This window comes from Mobula hypostoma, chromosome 10, assembly GCF_963921235.1.
Source record: "Mobula hypostoma chromosome 10, sMobHyp1.1, whole genome shotgun sequence".
NCBI classification, from domain to species: domain Eukaryota; kingdom Metazoa; phylum Chordata; class Chondrichthyes; order Myliobatiformes; family Myliobatidae; genus Mobula; species Mobula hypostoma.
In genome coordinates, this window is record NC_086106.1 from 87,460,638 (window position 1) to 87,482,911 (window position 22,274).

General features: G+C 39.8%; 1 protein-coding gene across 1 annotated transcript in view; it reads right to left on the minus strand.

Annotated features, from left to right (window-relative positions):
- zgc:152774 (uncharacterized protein LOC553526 homolog) overlaps positions 1–22,274 on the minus strand; it is a 152,191-nt gene that overhangs the window by 77,324 nt on the left and 52,593 nt on the right. Inside the window, exons 6-9 of the mRNA XM_063060796.1 lie at positions 22,098–22,254; positions 11,727–11,855; positions 5,847–5,966; positions 4,598–4,701 (exon numbers count right to left, since the gene is read on the minus strand). Coding sequence (XP_062916866.1) covers positions 4,598–4,701; positions 5,847–5,966; positions 11,727–11,855; positions 22,098–22,254 — 510 coding nt within the window. The remainder of the gene's footprint in view (positions 1–4,597; positions 4,702–5,846; positions 5,967–11,726; positions 11,856–22,097; positions 22,255–22,274) is intronic.

Sequence of the window (22,274 nt, forward strand, 5' to 3'; positions counted from 1 at the left end):
CCCAGGTACCTTCCAGCAGTTGATTAATTCTGTGATTCATGGGTTAAAAGATACAGATGCCTATACTGATGATTTAGTTACAGGAAATAATACTTGGGAAGCACATATTACTGCAGTGGAGAAACTATTTGAAAGGCTTTCAAAAGCTAACTTACCTATTAACTTAGCTAAAAGTGAATTTGGTCATGCCACTGTGACTTACCTTGGTTATGTTGTAGGTCCAAGCTTGGTTAAGGAAAATAGTTAAGAATATAAATCAAACTCCAATTCAGCAACAAAGTTTGATGTTATAGGAGTATAGTATTTTGATAACTCATATTAAGAGTAAAGATAATGTGATTGATGACTGTCTATCTAGATGTTGAATGCATAATGTAATTTTTTTTATGAAGTGGTATTTTAACATTTGGAACACTCCTACTGTACATTAGTTTGTAAGGTGCTGTATGATAATACTGTGTATATTATGTATGTTGTAGATTTTATACATTCGTATTTATTTTGTAAATAGTTAGTTGTTAAAAGTTTGCTCATAAATGACCAAAATTTTCCCTTTTTGGAGGGAGGTGTTACATACCTCATGGGTATCTTGTGACTGTCTTATGACCAAGATGTAGTTGAGTATCTTGTGAGCATGATATAATGGTCTTGTGATGGTGGAGTGATGTAATTTTGCCGCCAGTGTGAGGTCACGTGACATGTTCTCGACAGGTATATAACAGGAAACCCCTGTTGTTACGCAGTTGATTCCTTGTTTAATTGGTGAGTTACTCCGTTATGCTGTGTATTCATCTCATGACGCAGTTTCATTTTAAAGTGGAGTTTTACTTTCTATTGTAAGTCTAGTATTGGAGAGTGAAGACCTTACTAAAGTACGGGAACCTGAAGGATTGAGTAAAGTTGGTGTCGTTCGGCGGTTTAATACAGGATCGACCTTATTGAATCTTCGTTCAGAAATAGTGACCTGCATCTGAGATAACCCCTGTAAGATCAGGAAGGTTTGTGCAATGTTCACACTCCAGGGAAAAGGTCAGCTCCTTTAAGCCATTTTATTTCCTTTGTGAATCCTTTGGATGGGATCAGCTGTAACATCACGTCTTCGAAGAAATCCATTTCCAGAGAAGTATCTCCTTATTGATTGTGTAAATCACTTGGACTTCAAAATTTACCATTTTAAGACTGTGTTCAAATTTACCACTTTAAGAACTGTTCCAGAGTTGCTGTATAGCAGTTAACTTCCGGTTAAGTTAGTCATTTGAATACTTTTCGCTATTGTTGAGCAGAGTTTAATAAATGTTGATGTTTGTTTTTAAAACCTGACTCAATTATATATTCATTGTTGCTGATCACGTGACAGATTTCTAATTCTAAGCATGATTTTCTAACGTTATGGGGACCCTTTCTGATTTATTTTCATAATCTTTGAACTGTTATTAAAGAATGGATCTGAGCCATTATTATTATTATAATATTATACGGTAAAGTATTTCTTTTTTTTCATTTTTTTAAACCAACCAGCTCATTTTGGTAATGGTAGATTTTTTAAAAATGAAATACAATTATTTTATTTTATTTCATTTCATAATTCAATCTTTTTTTCCTGCATAATTGATTTGGAATATGGGATACTGTTATCATATTACTGTGATTTAAGTGTAATGTAATTCATATTACTTATTTGTATCCTTATGAATTTTGTATTTATATTTATCTAATTCATATAATTTTAATAAAAATATTGAACAAGAAAACAGAAACCAAAAAAAGTTTTGATTGCAGGCTAGTATATCGAGAGAGGGAAAAAAAGCAATTAGATAAGGTGCATTTGACAGCATGTTCCAGACTACTGAGTTTGTGCACTGCCAGGCAGAAGTTCAAAATATACCAAAGATGCCCTTCTGATCTCATTCTGCCCTGACCTCACTACTGAATCTTGTGTTCCAGAGCTGAGAAACAGAATCAGAATTGGGTTTATCATCACTGATATATGCCCTGGAATTTGTTGTTTTGTGGCCGCAATACAGTGTAAGACATAAAAATTAACATAAGTAACAAAAAATAAATATAGTGCAAAAGAGGAATAATGAGGTATAGTCATGGGTTCATGGTCATTCCGAAATCTGATGGCAGAGGGAAGAAGCTGACCCTTAAATGCCAAGCATAGGTCTTCATGTTCCTATACCACCTTCCCAATGGTAGTAATGAGAAAATATGTTAGGATCTTGCACCTTACTGTCTACCTGCACTGCACTTCCTCTGCAGCTGTTCGACTTAATTCTACATTCTGTTATTGATTTACCTTGTATTACCTCAATGCACTGTGTAATGAATTGATCTGTACAAACAGTATGCAAGACAAGCTTTTCCTTGTATCTTGGTAGTGTGACAATTATAAACCAATTCTATTTACAATTATAATTCACCATACTTGCATGACTTGCACTGTTTTTAAACATTTAAATTATCCTACTTATGCACTGGTCCAAATCATTTTGGGAAAAAAGAAAACAAAAACAGATCTTACTAACAACTTCTGGCAGACCATTCTGCTCTTCTGTCAGTAAAATATCTGTTCAACATTCCCTTCTGCATCTTATCCTCCTAAATACAGTTAAGTCTGTTAAATGTCAGGTCAGCAGAATTCCTACTTTTATTTTTTCAGTAACTTTGACAAATAAAATCAGTTAAATGTTAAGTGTGCATTAGAAACTCATGTAACAAGGAAACTACAATAAGTGTGGATAAATTTACATGCATAGACCACCACAGTATTTCGGAGGATGAATTCCCAGAGTACGTATGAGATGTCTTTTAAGACTAATATGTTGAGAGGCCAACTACGCACCAAGCCAGAGACTCAAGACATTTTGCAGATGCTACAAATGTTGAGCAACACAAACAAAATGCTGGTGAAACTCAGCACATCAGTCAGCTTTTACGGAGGGAAATAGTTGAGGTTTAGGGCCAAGACCCTGACCTGCTGAGTTCCTCCAGCATTTTGTGTGTGAGACACTAAGATATCTTGGATTGAATACAGTGTAATAAAGGGGTTTGTTACTAATATTATTGACAGGGTCCTTTAGGAAAGAGTGACTATAACACGAAATATTGCTCATTAAAATGTAAGATTACGTATTTTCACCCAAAACTAAACTTAAACAAAGGAAACTCAAAAAGCATGAGCAGTGAGTTGATTCTGATAGATAGGGAGCCTCACTGAAAGGCATGGCGATGGACAGGCAATGGCTAACATTAAAGGAACAAATACAGGAACTTCATCAGTTATTAATTTCTTTCTGGTGCAAAAGCACAAAAGGAGAAACAACCATCAAAAGAAATTAAGGATTTACAGAGAGGACTCATGGTAAGTTGCCAGAACAAAAGTAGCAAGCCCGAGGATTGGAAGCAGTTTAGAATTCAGTAAAAATAAAATATCACAGCAAACTTGTCAGGAAAATATAATTTTCTTCAAGAATGTAAAAGGAAGACAAATCAGAAATTGGAGAATTTATGATGGAAAACAAAGAAATGGCAGAGCAATTAAAGAAATACTTTGGTTCTCTCTTCATAGAAAGTAATACAAATAACATCACATAAAAGGTAAAGAATAAAGCATCTAACAAAAAGAGGTAATTAAAGAAAACAAGTATACCTCTAAAAATGATTCTACAGAATTTAATGGGACTGAAAGCTAATAAACTCCCAAGGTCTTATAATCCCTTTAGTACCAAAGGAAATAGTCATGGAAATAATGGTTATAGTAGAATTCTTTAGATTAGGGAATGATTCTAGCTGATTGAAGACTGGCAAATGCACTACCATTATTTAAAGAAGAGAAACCAGAAAGTAGAAACATGCTACCCTCACATCAGTGATAGAGAAAATATTATAAAGGATTGAAATTATGATGCAGACAAATTCAACATTGATTTATAAAATGGAAATCATGTTTGACATACCTGTTTCTTTGAGGATGTAACTGGTAAAATAGATAGATATGGAAGAACCAGAAGAGATTTCTGTACTAGACTTTCAGAAAGACTTTGATTAAAGTCCCAGATCAGAAATTAGTATGCAAAATTAAAGCACATGGGATTGAGAGAGACATGCTTATACAGACTGCAAATTGGTTAACAAGGTTGTATGCAGACAGTATGAATAAATGGATCTTATTTTTAATGGGTGACAGGTGGTGACTGGGCATCCGGAATACTGCAGAAAAGAAGTGCACAGGCCCCAGATATTGTTAATATAAATCAATGTTTTGGCAGTGAACTAGGTGGGATTGTGAGCTGCAAAGAAGCTTCAAGGGTATTTTAACAAGTTGAGCAAGCAGGTTAAAATACAGCAGATATAGCATTACCAAAGTTGGATAGGAAAAACAGAAAAGTATTAATTAAATGCTGATGTACTAAGAGATCTGGTTTCAGATTTTAAACCTGTGCACCAGATTACTGCTCCTTTCCAAAAGTGTGCTTCAGGCAAGACTTTAATCTACTGAGTCAAGAGCCTGTTCTTTAGTTCATATTATCAAAGCCAATGGCCCCTTTATTCATTTATTTCTGGCATTCATGTATTTGTGTTTTTCTGGACTTACCTGTATTCTTTGGTGTATTCAAAATCTTGCTTATTATGTGCTGGTTTGAGAAAATTACACTCAATAATTCCAATTACGCCAATTCCACATCCTCTGGTGGTTGACTGGAAGTAAAAAAGACAATCCAAATGACAAGTCTGTTACAAGAGAGCACATATACAGTACTTCACATGGACTACTCACTCTAAAAAGGTAAACTAGCTTTTATATTAAAATAGCCTATTAAAAGGGAATACCGTGCAATTCTAACAAAATTTAATGGTTGAGAAAATTAAAATTCAAAGTCAAGGTTTAAAAAATTAGATATCCCTTAATCTAGGTAGCCCCATTAAACACATCCTTTTTAATTCTTTTCTCCTCTATTCTTTAGGAAATAGATTTGAAAGTATGCAGACTGTTTAATTGAAACCAGTCTGATATTTGAAATAGGATGTAGCAGAATTAGAGATTCAATTCTTGTCTAGTGTTGACCGGCTTCATCACAGCAGTGGCTGCACTGTTTCAAACAATCAAAATACTTCAAGTTTAAGAAAAAAAATCAGATGCATTGTATGTAGTAAGATTAGGCTTCAAAATTGAATATTCCAACTTGGCTTACTTATTGTGAAAACCAACTGTGGCAGAATTTTAAAACATTAACCCAACTTATATAACACAATATGAATTCAAGAATTTCAGATGGCCAGTTTTTCCAGTTTATATCAGAACCAGTTAATTCCGATAAAAGGGGAATCAAACAAATTTTTCCTCTCACCAGAGAAACTGCCTGACTGGTTTGTTTTTCCAGTATTTTCATTCCTTTCAAATTTTAGCAACTATCATATTTTGTACCTCTCAGTCCTAGCACTTTTTTTCTTACTTGTTCTTCTGTTTATATTGCTTCCAAAGCATACCAGTTATCACTAACAACTCTTCAGCATCCTTTCCTAGCCAACACAACGTTTTCATCATTCCATCTCTTCTGATCTCTCCCAGTCCCATCAAAGGTATCTTCTTATTTACTCATTCTCCTCTCCTTTCTGCAACTTAAAAACCCTAGATTTCTAACTCTTCCTAGTTCTGATGAGAGATCAGCCAACTGAAATGTAAACAATGCATCTTTCTGTACAAGTACTGCCTGACCTGCAATATATTTTCAGTATTCTCTGTTTCCATGCAACTGAGAAAAGTATCTTAATAAATTTAAAATGTAATTTCAGTAATCAAGAAAAAGAGATTATTCCAAAATGTACAAGTATTATATCCTTACCTTTATCTGGCATCCAACTTTCTCATAGGATTTGATAAGGCGATTTTTGTTGTACATCATTATTCCATAATGTTCCTTGTTCTTGCAGTTAAAACCAAAGGTTATTTTTACACGTTTATTCTAATAAAAATCATTAAGGTAACTAACAATGGATAAAGTGAACTTCAGACATTAACTGTAGGTGCTACATTCTTATAGCATTCAATTTAACACATTCACTATGACACAGGAGATCATGCAAACCAGCTCCCCACAGAGCAATCCCTTTCCTCCATTACTTACCATAGATTAGATTAGATTCAACTTTATTGTCATTGTGCCGAGTACAGATACAAAGCCAATAAAATGGAGTTAGCATCTAACCAGAAATGCAAAGAATAGTGTTATTTACAAAATAATTGCGAATAAAAAGTAAGTGCTAAGCACACAAATATAAAAGTACTGAGACAGTACAATATGGGTGCAATACTGCTTAGTGCTGTGATGTGAGGTTCAGCAGGGTCACAGCCTCAGGGAAGAAGCTCTTCCCGTGCCTGCTGGTGCAGGAGTGGAGGCTTCTGTAGCGCCTACCGGATGGGAGGAGAGTAAAAAGTCCATGGTTAGGGTGAATGCATCCTTGATAATGCTTTTCGCCCTGCCCAGGCAGCGTTTATGGTAGATGTTCTCAATGGTGGGCAATTGGGTGCCGATAATCCGCTGGGTAGTTTTCACCACACGCTGGAATGCTTTGCGGTCCGATACGGGACAATTGCCATACCACACTGAAATGCAGTTGGTGAGTATGCTCTCAATGGTACAGTGGTAAAAGTCCGTCAGTATTCTGGGATAGAGGTGAGCTTTCTTGATGCTCCACAGGAAATAAAGGCACTGTTGCGCCTTTTTGATCAGGATGGAGGAGTTCAGGGACCAGGTGAGATCCTTGGAAATGTGGACACCAAGGAATTTGAAGCTTGATACACGCTCCACTACAGCTCCGTTGACGTAGATGGGGACATGAGTGTGGCTCCTAGCATGCCTTAAGTCCACAATGATCTCCTTGGTCCTCTGGGTGATAAAGGCCAGGTTGTTGTCAGCACACCATGAGGCCAGGTGCTGGACCTCGTCCCTGTGGGCCGTCTCATTACCCCCTCTGATCAGCCCAACCACCGTGGTGTCGTCTACGAACTTGATTATGAAGTTAGAACCACGTACAGGAACGCAGTCATTGGTAAAAAGGGAGTACAGAAGAGGGCTCCGCACATAGCCTTGAGGCACGCCAGTGTTCAGGGTGAGAGTGGAGGAGGAGAGATTGTCTAACTTAACTGATTGGGGTCTGTTAGTCAGAAGGTCTAAGGTCCAATTGCAGAGGGATGAGCTGATACCAAGCTGGTGAAGTTTGGCGATTGGCTTGGAGGGGGTCACAGTATTGAATGCCAAATTAAAGTCAATGAACAGCATTCTGACGTAAGAGTTGGGGCTGTCCAGGTGGGTCAGGGCAGAGTGAGTTGCCGTGGAGATGGCGTCCTCTGTTGACCCGATGGTGCGATAGGCAAATTGATGGGGGTCCAGGGTAGCGGGCAGACAGGATTGAACTAGTTAGATTGAACTGATAGAACTAGTCTCTCAAAGCACTCTGCAATGATGGGGGTTAGTGCAACTGGGTGGAAGTCATTCAGATAGAAGGTAACAGACAGAAAAGGATTTCATGGATACACTTCAATGAGCAGATGGCGAATTGTAATTTTGCCTTGGGTCATGTACAGTAAATAAAGCTTGTTGCTTTTTATTGTATGACATAGACAGCCAACTGACAAAATTTAAGAGTAGAAAGCAAAGGTGGGATCAAAAAATTTGTAAAGGATCACAGAATGATTGGATGAAATAAATATGGCAGAAAGAATTAATATGCAAATACATCCATTTTACACCAATAAATAGAATAAATAAAAAGTATTTTCCAAATTACAAAAATTATGAACAACTTTACTGAGGAATCAAAGAATAAAACGATATAAAGATTAGAGGTGGTTCCAAAAATGCTTAAAAAATTACCTTTACCTCAACAGTATTTGAAAATACATTTTCCTATTCAAAATTTCAATTGTTTTTGAAGAAAAATGCTGACACTATCAATGTCAGGCAGTATCTGCAGAGTAAAAAATAAGTCAATAATTTGCTATCAAAACCAAGAAAAGCAAGAGATAAGTTTTAAGATGCGAAGACAACGAGAGGAGATACAAAAGGATCTGTGATGGGCTGAAGGGCAAGAGAGATGAAATCATAAAAGGGATGATAGTGAAGGTTGAAAGAGGGTGGTAAAATGGTGAGGACTTGGAGAAGGTGTTCAGTAGGAGAAAATGATTAATTATCTAATATAAACAGTAAAAAGCACAATAAAACAACACATACAAAATGCTGGAGGAACTCATCAGCGCAGGCAGCATCTAAAGAAAAGAGTAAACAATCATAGTTTTGGGTTGAGGCCTTTCATCAGAACTTGAAGTCTAGGCCCAAAATGTCCAGACACTGCCCGGCCTGATGAGTTCCTCCAGCATTTTGTGGGCATTGCTTGGATTTCCAGCATCTGCAGATTTTCTCGTGTTAATGAAATGTAAAATGCAAAATCTGTAATTGTTGACCTTCTGAAATTGTTGAACTCATAGATATAATGTGTTCAATAGCAAGATTTATTTGTTCAACTGAATGTTGAGGTTCATTGGAACAGTGAAAGAGGTCAGAGGTCAGTCAAGGTCACATTTCTAAACTGTACCGATATGTTCCGCCAAGTGGTCAACAAATCTGTATTTGGTTTTCTCAATATACAAAAAAACCATATAAAGGAACCAGATAATTAGAAAAGTTAGCTCCATTGCGATATAGTAAGTGAAAAGCTTTCTGGAGCATACTAATTAACTAGTATTAACATTGTCAATAATAGCAGTCATAATTAAAATACCTTCCTAAATCTAATTCCTAAATGCAAAAATCACAGGACTAATTGCAACATCAAGTTTCGACTCTACTTCTCAATGCCATGCCCCATTTTATGACACTAAACTGCACAGGAGTTATGATACTTTGTAGAAATAACTGCAACTTCTTACATTAATTTTACCGATTGATGATGGTCTGGGATGAGGAGAAAGGATTAACGGATTTAGGAGACTTGAGAGACTTGCAGGATTATGCTGGATTGAGGCTGGAGCAATGGATGTTGCCTGCATGGCCAAACTTGTAGTTTGTGGGTGAGGAAAAACCTGATAGAAGTTCATAAAATTATGGGAAGCTACAGAGAGAGCAGACAATCAGAATCTTCTTACCCCAGGAAAGAAATGTCAAATACTAGAACAAATGCATTTAAAGGTGAGAAGGGGAAAGTATAAAGGAAATGTGCTGGGTGAATTATTATATTTTTTTACACAGAGTGGTAGATCTCTGGAATAGGTTGTTGTTGGGGGGGGGCGGTAGTGAAGCAGATACAATAGTGGTGTTTAAGATGCTTTAAGAAAGCAGATAAATATACAGTGAATGGAGGAATATGGATAATATGCATGCAGAAGAGACTCAATTTAATTTGGTATTATGTTCAGCACAAACCATGTGGGGCAAAGAGCCAGTTCCCCTGCAGTACTTTTCAATTTTATTGTATTTGTGATAGGAAAGGCTCATATAAGATCTTATTTAATAAACCTAAAATTGAAATCTAGCAGCTAGCTAATTAAATACAATATTGATCAGCAAACATCTGCCTGTCCGTTATAATGAACCATTTGGGTAGCATCCATGACCCTAATACTATCTCAGTATTATGCTCCCTTTTGTACTATACATACATATCCATTTCTTATTGTAACTTTCTAATGTATTGCACTGTACTGCTGCCACAATAAAACAAATTTTACAACATGTCAGTGATGATAATCCTAATTTGGATTCATTATTCTCTTACAGAAATTCAAAATTACGTCAAGAAATTATGTTAGTTCTTACAGTATGTCAAAAATCATTGAGCTTTTGTAACATCAAGGAACAAAAACTCAGCATGCTTTCAAACAACTACCAACTCGTCTAATTAAAAGAGTGATGATCACTTAATGATTACAAACAAGAGAAAATCTGCAGATGCTGGAAATCCGAGCAACGCACACAAAATGCTGGAGGAACTCAGCAGGCCAGGCAGCATCTATGGAAAAGAGTACAGTCAGCGTTTTAGGCCGAAATTTTTCGGCAGGACTGGAGAAAGAAGCTGTGATTTAAAAATTGGGGGGGGGGGAGGGGAGAGAGAAACATGAGGTGATAGGTGAAAGCTGGAGGGTGAGGGATGAAGTAAAGAGCTGGGGAATTGATTGGTGAAAGAGACAAAAGGACATGGAAGAAAGAAAAGGGTGAGGCACACCAGAGGAAGGCAATGGGTGGGCAAGGAGATGAGATGAAAGAGGGAAAAGGGGATGGGAAATGGTGAAGGTGGCGGGGGACATTACTGTAAGCTTAAGAAATCGATGTTCATGCCATCAGGTTGAAGGCTACCTTAACGGAATAAAAGGTACTGTTCCTCCAACCCAAGTATGGTCTCATGACAACAGTCCCTATACCAGACCTAAGCAGTTACCCTCCACCAGCGCTCTCCTCCACCTAACGGAACTTATCCTCACTCTAAATAATTTCTCCTTTAGTGTAGGAAGCAGCACCAATGCAATTGTCAATGTAGTGTAGGAAAAGTGTAGGACGGTCACCAGCATAGGCTTAGAACATAGTCTGTTGTACATAGCTAACAAACAGGCAGGCATAGCTGGGACCCATGCCAGTGCCCATGGCTATCCCTTTTATTAGAAGGAAGCGGGAGGAGCCAAAGGAAAATTTATTTGGTCTGATGTCCAGAAAAAAAAATGGAGAGCATTGGGGCCTTTCTGGTGGGGGATGGAGGTGCACAGAGACTGGACATCCACAGTAAAAATAAGATGACAGGGGCCAGGGAACCTGAACTCATTGGCACTTGTTCTTGCAAGCGGAACACATGCTACAACTGCCCCTACATCTCCTCCCTCACTACCATTCAGGGCCCAAAACAGTCCTTCCAGGTGAGGCGACAGCTCACCAGTGAGTCTGTTGGGGTCTGTTCGGTGCTCCTGGTGTGGCCTCCTGTATATTGGTGAGACCTGACATAGATTGGGGGGACCGCTTCGGCGAGCACTCTGTCCACCAGAACAAGCAGGATCTCCCAGTGGCCACCCATTTTCATTCCACTTCCCATTCCAATTCCAGTATGTCCATCCATGGCCTTCTCCACTGTCATGATAAGGCCACACTTAGGTTGAAGGAACAATGCCTTGTATAGCATTTGGGTAGCCTCCAACCTGATGGCATGAACATGGATTTCTCAAACTTCCGATGATGCCCCCCCGACTCCCTCCACCTTCACCATTTCCCATCCCCTTTTCTCTTTCTCACCTCAACTCCCTGCCCGCCTATCGCCTCCCTCTGGTACTCTTCCCCCCTTTTCTTTCTTCCATGGCCTTCAACTTCTTTCACCAATCAACTTTGCAGCTCTTTACCTCATCCCTCCCCCTCCAGGGTTCATCTATCATCTGGCTCTCTCTCCACTCCCACCTTTTAAATCTATTCCTCCGCTTTTTTCTCCAGTCCTGCCAAAGGGGTTTCGGCCCAATACATCGACCTGTATTCTTTTCCTAAATGTTGCGCAGCCTGCGAGTTCCTCCAGCACTTTGTGTGTGTTATGATTACAAATGTTGGTTTTGTTGAGAGGAAAGAATGTTCAACATTGCTTTCATTTACTGTAAGAATCTGTAAACTGAACAATTTTGATAAAAAAGTAGCAACAGTTGACTGTAATCAGAGACAAAACAATTGATGCTTATTGATGTAAACTCACAAAAAGGATACAATAAAATTAGGTCTATAAACATCATATTCAATGTGGGCCAAGCTCTTTGTGATAAGCTGTGCTTTGATTTTCTTCTTACGCAATATGATCTGCATTCGGGGCTTCAGATATAAAATGCTACAATATGCCTATCAGAAGATATAAAAATATAGTAAATACTTTGTCATGTTGCAGTCCTCACCTTTTAAAAAACCTTGATGATTTCTTGAAACTAGTCCATACAAGCATGGTTCTTAAACAATGGTATAATTAAACATGGTATAATTGTTTTACCAAACTAGATTCTAAAATCGAGTTCAGTGCTAACAGGTAAACAACCACATTCAGGCCTCCACTAAACACTGGAAAAGAATTTTTCACTTTTCCCACTGCACCCATTTTTCCTCCTCACCTGAAGTTTGATGGAAATTATCACACACCAGAAGAAGGCCAAATGACCTAATAGAAGTTTTCACGATTATGAGAAATTTTTTTTTTTCCCCATGTTAGAGGTATCAAAAACAAATGGACACAGATTTTAGGTGAGAGAAAGAGGATCTGAGGCAAATGGTTGATATTGGGATCATGTTGCCAGCAACAAGTAGAATCAGGTATAATTACGACGCTCCGGGGCATGTAGATATACACTTAAATAGACATGACATTGTAAGATTGAATCCTAATGGGGCAAATGGGATGAGTGTGAATTGGCACAAAAAATCATCATGGATTTGGTGGGCCAAAGGGACTGTCTCTGCGCTGAACAACAGTATCAAAAATGCAATGTTCATCTGTACATGACACACTTGCAACAGAAATGAAAGCACGCTTCACTAACAAGTGTACCCCGCATTACAGCAGTTGACGTCAGAATTAAATTCTCCTGAATTTATGAGAAAAAAATAACTAAATACACAAATATGAAACAAACAACAAATTTTGACAATTCTTGTCGAGGGTTCAGGTTACAACCATCGTGATTAGAACAACTTAGTTGAGAATCTACCAGGTAAACTGTTAATAGCAAGACTCTTAACAGCGTTGATAAAAAGAGGGATCTTTGGGTCCAAGTCCATAGCTCCCAGAAAGTGGCTACACACGCTGATAGTGTGATAAAGGAGGAATATGGGTTCATTGCCTTTATCAGCCAAAGAATTGAGTTGAAGATGTTGGGATGTTATGTTGCAGCATAATACAATATGTATCTGGAATACTGCATTCAGTTCTGGTTAGCTGTTATAGGAAGGCTGTTGAGGTTTTGGAGAGGGTGCAGAAAAGTTTTACCAGGATGCTGTCTGGATTAGAGGGCATGTGCGATAACGAGAGGTTGGAAAAACTTGGGTTGCTTTCTCTGGAATGGTGAAGATCTGATAGAGATTTGTAAGATCATGAAAGGAATACATAGAGAAGATAGCCAGAATCTTTATCCCAGGGTTGAAATGTTTCAATATCAGATGGCATGTATTTTAAGTGAGAAGGGATAAGTTCAAAGGAGATCTGTGGCACAAATTATTTTACACAAAGTGGTGGGTGCCTGGACTAATATATGAATGTGTAACAAATGGAAGGATATTGTGTAGGCAGAAGGGATTAGTTTAGTTAGGCTTTCAATTACTAATTTAATTAGTTTGACACCAGTTTGTGGCTGTAGGGTCAATCTCTGTGCTGTGCTGTTCTATATTTTATGTTCTATATAATGTAGGGGCGTACTTCAACAGCATATTCAGCAGTTAAGGAAAGTTTTCTCTCAAGCTAAATGCTGCAAAAACCACGGAAGATAATCAAGTTGATAGTTCATGATGATGCAGGTTTTATACAGAAACAGCTTTTTTTGAAACACTTATCATTAGATCTTTCTACGCTTATATATATCTTTCCTTAATTTATCATTTTAATTGCTCCCTATAGGGTGGGAAAGTGGACAGAGTCAGAGTGTTGATCTTGACACTTTAGCTCTTTGAGGCTTCAGTCTGTTCAGTTAGGACAGTAGTCGTGCCAGGCAGGATAGTTGAATTCTCCTCTTGTGGGATGTGGGAAGGCAGGGAGACCTTCAGTGCCCCTAACAACTACAACTGCAAGTGCATCCAGCTGCAGCTTCTAACAACCCGCGTTAAGGAGTTGGAGCTGGAACTGGATGAACTCCAGAACATTGGGAGACTGAAGAGGAAATAGACAGGACATATAGAGAGGTAGTTATCAATATGCAGGACACAAGAAACAGGATGATAGTCAGGAAGGAGAAAGGGGTTAAGGAGACAGAGCAGATGTGGCCATCCTCCTTAACAACCAGTATATCACTTTGGATACTGTTTGGGGGGGGTGGGGTGGGAGAATGAACTAACAGAGAAAAGTCACTGTGGCCGGGTCACTGGCACTGAATCTGGCGCTGTGAGAGAAGGGAAGAGGAGAGAAGAGGCACACTATGGTGATAGAGGATTTGTTAGTTAAGGGAATGAACAGGAGGTTCTATGGGTTAGAATGAGTTTCCCGGATGATACGTCGCCTCCCAGGTGCCAGGGTGTGGGTCATCTCGGGTCAAGTCCTCAGAATTCTTAAGTGGGAGGGTAACAGCCAGAGGTTGTGGTCCATGAAGGTACTAAAGACATGGGTAGGACGAGTAACAAAGTTCTGCACAGGGAGTACAGGGAGTTAGATGCCAAGTTAAAGGGCAGGGATAGAGTTTGTGAAATAGGTACAGGAAAGTTTCTTTCATTAGTACATAGAAGTCCCAATGACAGATCACTGCTATATGTATACATAGCAGTCCCAATGACTGGGTCTGCTGTTGGGGAATGAGACAGGGTAGGTGACTGAAGTTTGTGTAGGGGAATATTTTACATCCAGTGACCACAATACCATTAGTTTCAAAGTAAACAGGCAAAAAGATAGGTCTGGTCCACAGGTTGAGATTCTAAATAGGAGAAAGGAACTGGTATCAGAAATGATCTGGCAAGTGTGGACTGGGACAGGCTGATTTCTGGCAAAGGTGTACTTGTAAGTTGGGAGTCCTTCAAAAATGAAAGTTTGGGAGTACAAAGCTCGTACATACCTGCCAGAATAAAAGACAACAATAACAAGTGTAGGGAACCTTGGTTTTCTAAAGATATTGAGGCCCCATTTAAGAGAAAAAAAAGATCATCACAGGTGCAGGCAGGTAAGAACAAAGGAGGTGCTTCTGGAGTACAAGAAATGCAAGAAGAAACTTAAGAAAGAAGGCTGAAAGAAAGCATGAAGTTGCCCTAGCAAACAAGGCAAAGGTGAATCCTAAGGGATTCTACAGATATGTTAAATGCAAAAGGATTGCAAGGAACAAAATTGGTCCTCTGGAAGACCAGAATGGTAATCATTGTGTAGAGCCAAAAAAGATGAGGGACATCTTAAATGTATTCTTCGCATCTATATTTACTCAGGAGCCGGAAAGAGAGAGTTTAGAAGTGAGGCAAAGCTGCATCAACTTCATGGACCCTGTACAGATTACTGAGGAGGAGGTGTTTGCTACCCTGAGGCAAATCAGGGTGAATAAATCCCCAGGGCTTGACAAGGCGTTCCTTCAGGAGCCAAGTGCAGAACCTGCAGGGACCCTAGCAGAGATATTTAAAACATCCTTCACGACAGAATAAGTATCAGAACTGAAGTTTGTTCTGCTGTTTTACAAAAGGCTCTGAAGAGAAACCAGAAAATTATAGGCCAGTGAGTCTGATAACAGTTGTGAGAAAGTTATTGGAAGATAATCTAAGGGACTGTATACATATAAGTATTTAGGTAGACATGGACTGATTAAGGATAGTCAGCATGGCTTTGTAGGTCACATCTAACCAATCTTATACAGTTTTCCAGTAAGTCACCAGGAAATTTGGCTGAAGACAAGACAGTGGATGTTGTCTATATGGAATTTAGTAAAGCATTTCACGAGGTCCTGTAAGGGAAGCTGGTCAAGAAGGTTCAGTCGCTTGGCATTCGGGATGAGGTAGAAAATTGGATTAGACATTGGCTTTGTGGGAGAAGCTAGATAGTGGTAGTAGAAGGTTGCCTCTCTGACCGGAGGCCTGTAACTAGTGGTGTACCACAGGAATCATTGCTGGGTCCCTGATTGTTTGTCACCTGCATCAATGATCTGGATGATAATGTGATTAACTTAATCAGCAAATGTGCAGATGACACCAAGTTTGGGGGAATAGTGGAATTTGAGGAAGGCTATCATGGCTTGCAGAGGGATCTACATCAGTTGGAAAAATGGGCTGGAAAATGGCAGATGGAATTTAAAGCAGACAAGTGCGAGGTTTTGCACAGTGAAAAGTAGGACACAGGAGTGTGGCAGAACAAAGGCATCTGGGCGTACAGGTAGATATGGTCATAAAGAAAGCTTTGGCACATTGGCCTTCATAAATCAATGCACTGAGTACAGAAGATGGGGTGTTATGTTGAAGTTGTGTAAGATGTTGATTAGGCCCAATTTGGAGTATTGTGTGCAGTTCTGGTCACCTACCAATAGAAAAGATGTAAACAAGGTTGAAAGAGTTCAGAGAAAATTTACAAGGATGTTGCTGGATCAGTAGGACCTGAGTTATAAGGAAAGACTGAACAGGTTAGAACTGTATTCTTTAGAACGTAGAAGATTTAGAGGAGACTTGACAGAGGTATACAAAATTATGAGGGGTATAGATAGGGTAAGTGCAAGCAGGTTAGAAACATAGAAAACCTACAGCATAATACAGGCCCTTTGGCCCACAAAGCTGTGACGAACATGTAATTACCTTAGAAATATCTAGGGCTTACTCATATCCCTCAATTTTTCTAAGCTCCATGTACCTTTTAAGAGGAGCCTCTTAAAAGATCCTATTGTTTCCGCCTCCACCGCCACCGCCGGCAGCCCATTCCACGCACTCACCACTCTCTACGTAAAAAACTTACCCCTGACATCTCCTCTGTACCTACTTCCAAGCACCTTAAAACTGTGCCCTTTCATGCTAGCTATCTCAGCCCTGGGAAAAAGCCTCTGACTATCAATGATCAATGATGCACGATCAAAGCCTCTCATTATCTTGTACACCCCTAATCCTCCGTTGTTCCAAGGAGAAAAGGCCGAGTTCACTCAACTTATTCTCATAAGACATGCTCCCAAATCCAGGCAACATCCTTGTAAATCTCCTCTGCACCCTTTCTATGGTTTCCACGTCCTTCCAGTGGTGAGGTGACCAGAAATGAGCACAATATTCCAAGTGGGGTCTGACCAGGGTCCTATATAGCTGTAACATTACCTCTCGGCTCTTAAACTCAATCCCATGGTTGATGGAAGTCCAATGCACCATATGCCTTCTTAACCACATAGTCAACCTGCCTCGCAGCTTTGAGTGTCCTATGGACTCGGACCCCAAGATCCTTCTGATCGTCCACACTGCCAAGAGTCTTACCATTAATGCTATATTCTGCCATCATATTTGACCTACCAAGATGAAGCAGCTCATACTTATCTGGATTGAACTCTATCTGCCACTTCTCAGCCCAGTTTTGCATCCTATCAATGTCCCGCTGTAAGCTCTGACAGCCCTCCACACTATCCACAAAACCCCCAACCTTTGTGTCAACAGCAAATTTACTAACCCATCCCTCCACTTCTTCATGCAGGTCATTTATAAAAATCACAAAGAGTAGGGGTCCCAGAATAGATCCCTGAGGCACACCACCGGTCACTGACTTCCATGCAGAATATGACCCGTCTACAACCACTCTTTGCTTTCTGTGTGCAAGCCAGTTCTGGATCCACAAAGTAATGTCCCCTTGGATCCCATGCCCCTTTTCTTTCTCAATAAGCCTTGCATGGGGTACCTTATCAAATGCCTTGCTGAAATCCATTTACACTACATCTACAGCTCCACCTTCATCAATGTGTTTTATCACATCCTCAAAAAATTCAATCAGGCTCATAAGGCACGACCTGCCTTTGACAAAGCCATGCTGACTGTTCCTAATCATATTATGCCTCTCCATATGTTCATAAGTCCTGCCTCTCAGGATCTTCTCCATCAATTTACCAACCACTGACGTAAGACTCACTGGTCTACAATTTCCTGGGCTATCTCAACTCCCCTTCTTGAATAAGGGAACAACATCCGCAACCCTCCAATCCTCCGGAATCTCTCCTGTCCTCATTGACGATGCAAAGATCATCGTCAGAGGCTCAGCAATCACCTCCCTTAGTTTTTCCACTAAGGTGGGGTGGGACTACAACCAGAGGTCATGGCTTAAGGGTGAAAGGTAAAAAGTTTAAGGGAAACATGAAGGGAAGCTCCTTCACTCAGTGGGTCATGAGAGAGTGGAATGAGCTGGCGGCACATGTTGTGTACGTGAGCTCCACTTCAATGTTTAAGAGAAGTTTGGATAGGTACATGGATAGAAGGGATATGAAGGGCTATGGTCAAGGTCAATGGGAGTAGGCAGTTTAAGTGGTTTTGGCAAGGACTAGATGGGCTGAAGGGCCTGTTTCCATGCTGCACTTCTCTATGACACAATAAAATAAGGAAGTATTTTGTATTGGAATTGGTGATATTGAAATATTCCATTAAGGTATTTCCAAAATGAATGTCACTTATTCAAATTCCATGTGACATGAAATCATATGGTCAAATAACATGATAGGTGGAGGGGCAGGTAGTATGGAGAAAGCAAAGAGTCTGCAGCAAGTTGAACAGATTGGAAGAATGGGCAAAGAAGTGGTAAATGGAATATATTGCAGGGAAATGTCTGGTCATGCACTTTAGTACAAGGAATAAAGGCATAGATTATTTTCTAACGGGTAAGTTGGTGGGAAGAAAGGCAAATGCAATTTCAACATTCATTGAACCAGACGAGACCCAGTATCCTTGCAGGCAGATTTGCTAGAGCAGTTAGAGAGGGTAGGGGGATGGGGATCTAAGTGATAGGGCTGATGATGGGGCAGTTGTCATACAAGCAGAGGCTGTCAGGAAGGACAAGAAAATGATAGGGCAAAATTGCAGTCAGTGAGATGAGCTGCAGTATAACAGGGGAAAAAAAATCGAAAAGCATGATGAATACAGGACTGAAGGTGTTATATATGAATGCACACAGTACAGGGAATAAGGTAGATGATCTTGTAGTGCAGTTCGAGATTGGCAGCTATGGCATGGACACATCACTGAGCTGTAGCTGAATGAAGATTATAGTTGGGAGCATAACATCTAAGGATACACAATGTATTGAAAGGACAGACAGGTAGGCAGGGGGATAGAAACTAAATCAAATCCTTAGAAAGAGGTGACATAGGATCAGAAGACATAAAATCCTTGTGGGTAGAGTTAAGAAACTGCAATAGTAAAAAGAAAACCCTGTTTGGAGTTATATACAGATCTCCAAACAGTAGCCAGGGTGTGGGGTATAGAATCAGTGGGAGATAGAAAATGCATGTCAAAAGGACAATGCTACAATAGTCATGGGGGATTTCAATATGCAAGTAGATTGGGAAAATCGGGTTGTGTTGTATCCCAAAACAGAGAATTTATAGAATGCCCAAGATGGCTTTTTAGAGTAGCTTGTTGTTGAGTTCACTAGGTGATCGGCTATTCTGGATTGGGTGATGTGCAATTAAACATATTGATTAGGGAGCTTAAGGTAAGGAACCCTTGGGAGGCAGAGATCATAATAGAATTTACCCTGTAATTTGAAAGAAGCTAAAATCATATGTATCCGTGTTACAGTGGAGTAAAAGGAATTACTGAGACATGAGAGAAGAGCTGGCTAAAATTGATTGGAAGGGGACACTAGCATGGTTGATGGCAGAGCAGCAATGGCTGGAGTTTCTGGGAGCAATTTCCAAGCCGCAGGTCAGATACATTCCAGTGAAGAAGTAATATTCTAAAAGGTAGGATGACGCAACAGTGGCTGACAAGGGAAGCCAGTCAAAAGAAAGGCGAGAGTAGATATCGAACCACTAGAAAGTGATACTTGAGACATAATAATGGGGGATAAGGAAATGGTGGATGAAATGAATAAGTAGTTTGCATCAGCCTTCACTGTGGAAACATGAGCAATATGCCAGAAGTTGATAAGTGTCTGCAGGCAAAAGTGAATGCAGTTGTTATTACTAGGGAGAAGATACTTGGCAGCAGGAAGGTCAGAAAGTAGATAAGTCACCTGGACTATATGGACTGCATCCCAGGGTTCTGAAAGAGATAGCTGAAGAGATTGTGGAGTAATGAACTTTCAAGAATCAATAGATTCTGGCATGGTTCTGGAGGAGCACAAAAATTACAAATGTCACTCCACTTTTCAAGAGGGGAAGGAGGCAGAAGAAAGGACATTATAGGCAAGTTAGTCTTATCTTAGTGGCTGGGAAAATGTTGGAGTCAATTGTTAAGGATGTGGCTTTGGGGTACTTGAAGGCACGTGATAAAATAGGCCAAAGTCAGCATAGTTTCCTTAAGGGAAAATCTTGCCTGGCAAATTTATTAGAATTATTTGGAGAAATAACAAGCAGAATAGACAAAGGAGAATGAGTGAATGCTGTGTATTTGGATTTTCAAAAAGCCTCTAACAAAGTGTTGCACATGAGGCTGCTTAGCAAGATAAGAACCCATGGTATTACAGGAAAGATACTAGTACAGATAAAATATTGGCTAATTGGCAGGAGACAAAACGTGGAAAAAACCTTTTCTGAGTGGGTGCCAGTGACTAGTGGCGATCCGCAGGATTCAGTGTTGGGACCAGTTCTATTTTTTGTTGTATGTCAAAGATTTAGGTGTTGGAATCAGGGAGGCTGCAAAAGGGCTTAGACAGATTAGGAATATGGGTAAAGAAGTGGCAGGTGGAATACTGTGTCAGGAAGTGTATGGTCATGCACTTTGATAGATAGAGTAAAAGCACTGACTATTTTCTAAATGGGGAGAAAAGTCAAAAATCCGAGGCACAAAGGAACTTTGAAGTCCTCATGCAAGATTCCCTAAAGCTCAACTTGCAGGTTGAGTCAGTAGCATTCATTTCAAGGACTAGAGGACTAGAATATAAAAACAAGGGCATAACGCTGTGACTTTACAAGGCACTGGTGTGGCCTCATTTGAAGTATTGTGAACAGTTTTGGACCCCTATGTAAAAACGGGTCATGGCTGACATTGGAGAGGGTTCACAGGAGGTTCGCAGGACTGATTCTGGGAATGAATGGGTTATCGTATGAGGAGCGTTTGATGGCTCTGGGCCAGTACTCACTGCAATTTAGAAGAATGGGGAGGGGTGGTATCTTATTGAAACCTCTCAATTTTGTAAGGCCTAGATAGAGTGGATGTGGAGAGGATGTTTCCTATAGTGGGGGAATCTGGGACCAGAGGGCACAGCCTCAGAATAGAGGGATGTCCAGTTAGAATGGAGGTGAGGAGGAATTACTTTGGCCAGGGGGTGGTGAATCTGTGGAATTTATTGCCACAGGTGGCTGTGGAGACCAGGTCATTGGGTATATTTAAGGCAGAGGTCAATAGGTCCTTGATTAGTCAGGGCATGAAAAGATATAGGGGAAGGCAGGAGAACAGAGTTGAGAGGGAAATGGATCAGCCATAATGAAATAGTGGACCGAACTCGTTGGGCCAAATGTGCTAACTCTGCTACCATGTCTTATGGTCTATAGTCTTCATTTCAAGAGGACTAGAATACAAGAACAAGGATGTGAAGCTGAGGCTTTCTAAGACATTGTTCAGACCGTACCTGGGAGTATTGCAAGCAGTTTTTGGCCCCTTATCTAAGAAAAGATGTGCTGGCATTGGAGAGAGTCCAGAGAAGGTGCACAACAATGGTTCCAGGAATGAAAAGGTTTGATAGCTCTGGGCCTATACTCACCAGGGTTTAGACAAATGACGGCAGATCTCATTGAAATTTATTAAATATTGTAAGTCCTAGATAGAATGGATGTGGTGAGGATGTTTCCTACTGTGGGCAAGTCTAGGACCAGAAAGCACAATCTCAGAATAGAGGAATGTCCATTTAGAACAGAGATGAGAAGTAATTTCTTTAGCCAGAGGTGGTGAATCTGTGGAATGCATTGCAGCAGACAGCTGTAGAGGACGTCATTCTATATTGAAAGTGGAGGTCAATAGGTTCTTGATTATTCAGGGTGTCAAAGGTTACATGGAGATGGCAGGAGGGATAATAAATCAGCCATTAAGTACTGGTGGAGCAGACTCAATGGAACAAGTGATCTAATTCTGCTTCTATGTGTTATGGTCTTACGGCATGCTATAAAACATCTGGAGTTACAGACTGCGTGATCAAATTGCCATGAATATGGTAAATAAGTATTACCAATCCTAATGTGAAGGACTATCCAATACTCAGACCTATTCTTTTTTGAAATAAAGTAGAAATAATAAAAAATTCCACACTCAAATACTGACTCTTAACGAGTAGTCACTTTCAGGAATGTCCTGATCCAGCCTCTCTGGCCGTTTGTAGCTTTTCTTCTTTCCTGCACTCTCCTCACAATTGATATCTGGGATCCTTATATCATACTGATCTGTTTCGAAATCCAGCTCAGGTTTTCCATCCTTGTTTCTGAAAAATATAAAAGCCTT